The 6,401-nt window shown below is 28.4% G+C and overlaps 1 protein-coding gene across 1 annotated transcript in view; it reads left to right on the forward strand.

Annotated features, from left to right (window-relative positions):
- Positions 1-6,401, forward strand: part of LOC108693994 (pikachurin-like) — a 135,127-nt gene that overhangs the window by 87,140 nt on the left and 41,586 nt on the right. Inside the window, exon 5 of the mRNA XM_018203243.1 lies at positions 3,449-3,650. Coding sequence (XP_018058732.1) covers positions 3,449-3,650 — 202 coding nt within the window. The remainder of the gene's footprint in view (positions 1-3,448; positions 3,651-6,401) is intronic.

Genomic DNA, 6,401 nt, shown 5'->3' on the forward strand with positions numbered 1-6,401 from the left:
TTCTCTCATGATTGAATCAATAAATTGTGAGAAACAAAATTGAAACTGTTTCAAGAATTAATTTTATCTGAATTTTTCAAGAATAATCATGGTTGCAAACAATAATAAATATAAAGTTGATTTCCAAAATTTATGTAAACTCTCTCAAGATTAATATTCTTTACTAGAAATATGACTATAAATATAGATCTATATTTTATAATTTTATATAGCTGTTTTATATAGCTGTATAACTATGTAGCTGTTTCTACTTTACCTACATTATTATCATACTAAATACATATATTTATATTTTATATATTCATATTATATTATTTTATATTTATTGTAAACATACACTTGTTTATGCATTTTCATTTATACAAGGTATGCTGGAAATGCAAAATTTCCACATAAAAGACTGGCCAGTACTAAACGTAAAATGCTGAGATTTCACATTTTTTTAAATGTAAATTATTCCTCAGTTATTAGGTATGCTTTGGCGAATGGTCAGACGATGGAATTCCGCTTTATTAGCTGGTATGAGTAATACCATTGGCAAGTGAAATTTTTAAATTTTTAGAGAGAAGAGTAAAAAGGAGAGGTATGATATTCAAAAAAGGGCAGTCTTTGGTTTACGTAATGACTTAAAAAATTTGCATATAATCTACACGATCAAAGATATGTTTTGGAACTATGCTAATGATTGTAACCTTTGTTTTCTATTATTACTTTTATGCCATTCCTCTCTTCCTCTAATAAAGATTTTAATACAAAATTTCCGCAAAATATTTTTACATAATTTTAATGTAAGTCGTGTGCTATAAATTTTAAGATGTAACCCACTTAAATAGTGACACTTACTAATTGGCAGTGAGTTTTTAACGACGAAGAAATGATCTTCACTTCATTCACGTTATAGAACAACGCGTTGAGAAAACCAACGCTGGTTATGTCCAGCTTGCAAAGCTTGGGTGGAAACTGCACAGAAGTCTTTTGATCCGCTTAATTTGCATAAAGACACGACTCGAATGCCGAAACGATCAATCAAGTTGCCGCAGGAAACGAGTTACCATCGCTGTTCTTTTCGAATGGCCACCGCTTCGATCGATTCAATAGCTTACACGCCTCGCTTAGACCACGAGCGGCGGAAACATTGTTTCTTTCGCTCCGAAAGTTCGTTTCTCGCGTTAAGTCGAGCGCGATGCGAACATCAGACGATAACTTTGAAATGTTCGATCTTAATCAATGAGTGTTTCCTCTCTTACTCCTTGCATCTTCTGGCAATGAAGCAACTTATTTACTTGCTATGTATTTTAAGTATCTTTATATAACGCAAAAAAGATATTTTAAAAGGTAATATAGATAGAGATAATATTGTAATAGTGCAAGACATCAATGCAACTTATTTACTTGCTATGTATTTTAAATACCTTTATATAACGCAAAAAAGATATTTTAAAAGATAATATAGATAGAGATAATATTGTAATAGTGCAAGACATCAATGTATTTCTTCAATGTACTCGTGCTGTAGATTTTTAAATATAATAATTATCAGTTAATTCAATTGATATACTGTTATTGAAAATTGTTTATTTTTTATTAACTTAACTTTAATTGATTTATGATTTATATCATAATTCAGAATAGAATTTTATTTATAATTTTATGTGTTACATAAAATTATGTATAAAACATTACTGCGCAATCCTATAGCTGCAATACAGCTAAGCATATTGAAAACAAATGGATGTGTAATCGAAAAGAGAATTGGTTCGAATATAATATACTTGTTCTACTAGTAGAGGAAGAAATATATGGTCCGGCTATAATTTACTTATTCTACTGTGAGAGTTGAATCTATGGCCTGCCTACGATGTACTTGTTCTACTGCAAAGAGAGAATATATGATCTGAGTGCAACTTAGTTATTCAACTCCGGATATGGAGAAATTTATATGTAGAATATTAGTATTTTGATTGCATTGACATTTTTCTATATTTTTCTATCACATTTTATATCACATAGGCTACATGTTATTAAGTTCTCTAATCAAAATTTTACATTACTATGCTACATTAATATTCAGTCCCATTGTTTTATTGATAATTAGTAAATTATATTCATTTGAAGTTAATTAAAATTATAAATTATAATTTGAAATAATTTGCAATAATAATTTAACAAAACTTTAAATATATCATTATTTTAAAAAGAAGATATTTATACAAATTGTAATACATATATAGCTAATTTTTTATATATATTGGGTTGTCCGGAAAGTTCGTGCCGACTAATCTATATAATTTAATAAATGTATACTAAAATTTAAATCTTCTGTGTTTCAATTTTCTTTCAACATCAGCATGAACTTTCCAGACAACCAACCCAATAATAAAACAAATATTGCTGTGCCTAAAATCGACATTTGTGCCTAAAATCGAACTTGCGACACAATCAAGAAAAACCGATCGAAAATATTTTTTCGCGCTAACATAACATGTCAGTATACGATAAATTCTTCTCGTCTTTCCGATATCATCCGTTGTAATTGCGCTTACGATTGTGCCAGTCGGGCAACGCTTTGTTACACGATAGCGTCGAGGATTCCTGGCGCTATCAAGAACTGGAATTCCATTTCCAGGCCCCACGGGCGCAACTTTTTCTATTCTTCTGGTCTAGTCTGATTTATCGTCACCCTTACGCTCACGTGTTCCACGTGCTCGAGGTCTTTCTACAGGTACACCCTGCGGTACACTCATGTGATTGATACGAGGTTGTAGATTGTAGGGGGTAAAGGGACGTTCCATAAGCCTCGCGTGTGGCCGGAATTCCCGATTTTCCGCTCTTTTCCCTTCCATTCGATGTATCCTTCGAAAGTGGTCGACGATACCAGCATGTTAACCATTCGCACGTATCTCGGTTGCAAATTGCAATAGATACGTATCCTTCGAGATTGCTTCGTGATATTTTTAAAAAATATATTTTTAAAAATATATTGAGATGTTACTTTTTTAAACAACGGTCGTTATAACGCATTCTATGTTATAAAATAATATTTTTTATTAATAAATGATTACTCTAATATGTGTTGAGCAATTATAAATATGAAGAACATTATCAAAAATAAATATATTATGTTATAAAATCTTTTTTAAAAATATGAAATTTTTTATAAATCAAAGATTTTATTAAAACTTGATAACAGGAAATGTTTTCGTATGTTTTTGAGAATTTATAAACAGTATATATAACTGTAGTAACATCCCTATGCAGACCCTCAATGTAGATTGGTTCTTTTACTGCCATATTACAAGGATTAATTTTCCAAATCTATCGCACATAATACTATAATATCATTATAGATATCACTAATAACATAATTCCATTCGATTCAGCGACCGTAAACGAAATTTATCAACAAATTTCATTGAATCAATAAAAAGATTTTAATATTGTATTTCAGAAGCTGAAGTAAGATCACCACGTTTCACTGGGTCAGGTTGGCTGGCTTTTCCCGCCTTACGAGCCGCTTACAAACACGTCCAATTAGAATTGGAATTTCGACCAGAAGCATGGGACGGAGTGCTTCTCCTGGCAGGAGAACGGGACGATCTTCAGGGTGACTTTATGGCCTTGATACTGCATCATGGCTTTATCGAATTCAGGTGATTAAATTTTTTTATTTAACATTATTTAAATACAGTGTTGAGTATCTAAATACATATATAGAGACACATTTTCTGTATCTAATTTGTATCTGAAGTACATTCAAATTCAAATATTTGTATCTGTATCTAGATAAAAAACACAGTATCTGAACTGATTTTCAGATTTACATTTTTCAAATATATTTCTTCAGCATACTCATAATTCCATTTTATGTGTGACTGTCGATTGATTCCATTCCGCAGAAAAAAATAGCTTTGTTGTTGCAAAATTCTACAATATGATTAATCTTTCCCTTAGTTCCTCATTGGATCTAAATGCGAATCAGTCATATTAAAGAATTTTACAGTACACAGCTGCTTTTTCTGTTGAACGCAACCAGTGATCTTAGATTATAGAATTTCTAACGCATGTATACAAGATGTTTGGAAATTAGTGACAAATCTTTCGCACAGGAGTAGAATGAACTAAACTGAGAAGAAAAGTCCTCTACCATTTTACAATTTTTACAATAATTAACAAGATATTAATTGCTAAAAATTGATCTTCAATAATTTTTTACTCAAATACTATCAACTTTACAAAAAAACTGCAAAAGACGAAAATTGTTAATTTTCTTTTCATAGAACTATTTTTACCAACATGAGAAAATGCGATATTAAAAAATTCTGAAAAAATTCTGAAAAAATTCTTAGAGTTCTATGAAAAGAAAATAAACAATTTTCGTCTCTTGCAGTTTTTCTGTAAAGGTGATAATATTTGAGTAAAAAATTATTGGAGACCAATTTTCGACAATTTTTAGCAATTAATATCTTGTTAACTATTGCGAAAATTGCAAAATGGTAGAGGACTTTTCTTCTCGATTTAGTCCATTCTGCCTTTGTGCAAAAATCACTAATTTCCAAACTTGTATAGTTAAGCACTGGAAACACAATGTTTGAAGCAGTTTATAAAACTATGAAGGATAGTAATGAATAATATCGTCTTATAATTCTTATTCAAAATGGTTTTACGATAATTATTTACGATAGTTTTTTTCAATTATCTAAATATAACAAAAATGAATGAATAAATGATTTATTCAATAACTAATACATTTTTTACATATTATTACAATAAAATGAATTTAAGAGTATCTGAAATGTATCTGAAGATATTTTTAAAGTATCTGATATCTGTACCTATATACATTTTAATATATGTATCTGTATCTGTATTTAAATAAATTTTCGTACATTGTATTTGTATCTATATTTTTAAATAAATTTTAGGAGTATCTTTATCCCATTACTTCAATATCAGTTGAACGTTTAGTAATAATTGAGGAACAGACTTTCAAAATGCGTTTTGTCCAAAATTTCATTTTTTTAGTTAGAGGCGGCGTAGTGTTCAGTGTTGAAAGATTCATATTATAAGCTGAAATGTTCAGAAAGCATTTTTTCATTGTTAATTTATATGCTAAAAAAAAAGATTTCGAAGTGCATTATAGTTTTTTTAACTAGAGACAAACAAAATGTATTTGTTTAACATTTTTAACAATTGTTTAGCAATTTTATTTAATATTTCACATCCTACTGATTAGCATATTGTTATTTTCTATCGTAATTTTCTTATGTGCGTAGTTTCCTTCTCGTTTTTGAAAATTACAAATTTTAGATAAAACGTATTTTGAAAGTCTGTTTCTCAATTAGTATATTAAAAATGATTATGCGATTTTTTATTGTTTATCTTATAATACATTCGCATGTAATAAGAAAATTAAAACTTGCACAATACTGTTTAATTAAAAGATAAATACAAAAACATTCGATTTTAAATTTATAACGAGATATATTAACAAACAATATATAATGAAAGAAATATGGAAAAAACAAACTGTAATAGGATTAAATTCACAGAAGATAAATAAATATAAAGAAAAATAAATTTGAAAAAATATTAATTTAGAAATTAAGAAATTGTTGTAAATGTCTAAGTGTGATGAAAATTTTATAAGAATGTAAACTTCTTAAATATCAAAAACAAGATTCATCGATTTTTTTTATCCTAATAAGAAGAAGCATATATATTGAATATAAAGTTACAAGACACTTTATAGGATATTTCGGCGCTATAATTTCGGAGACTTCGCCGTGAGTTTGACGTAGTCATTAATTAAGCATTCCGTGCCGGGACTAATTTTTCGTTTACAGCTTAATAAGCCGTGACTTAATGGAGCGCACGTACGATTTATGAGCACAAAAACCGAAAGTTTACCTTTTGCAATATAGTCTGATCCCATTTCACCTCTTTTACAACATTTTGCGCCACCCCATCGACGGAAAACTTTTTCGCCGTGAAAACGATGCCGTAGGATTTATTTTACAACGCACTACATAAAGTTTCACCTACAAGTACATTGAAAAGTGTTATATTACCACATGACACTTCTAATATTACGACGTTATTTTCCTCAATATTGCAATATATGTAATAATGTACTAAAACATTGAATTATCCGTATTTATAACAACTATAATCGTATTTTTCTTGAAAAAACTACTAAATATATATAAACACATTAACAATATATATATTTATATACATAATTTAATGATACTGAATATAAAAATAATATAAAATTTATTTGAAAAATATTAGTTTTTTCAAGAAAAATACTAAATATATATAAACACATTAACAATATATATATTTATATACATAATTTAATGATACTGAATATAAAAATAATATAAAATTTATTTGAAAAA

The sequence above is a fragment of the Atta colombica genome, unplaced genomic scaffold (assembly GCF_001594045.1).
Source record: "Atta colombica isolate Treedump-2 unplaced genomic scaffold, Acol1.0 scaffold1, whole genome shotgun sequence".
Classification (NCBI taxonomy): Eukaryota; Metazoa; Arthropoda; class Insecta; order Hymenoptera; family Formicidae; genus Atta; species Atta colombica.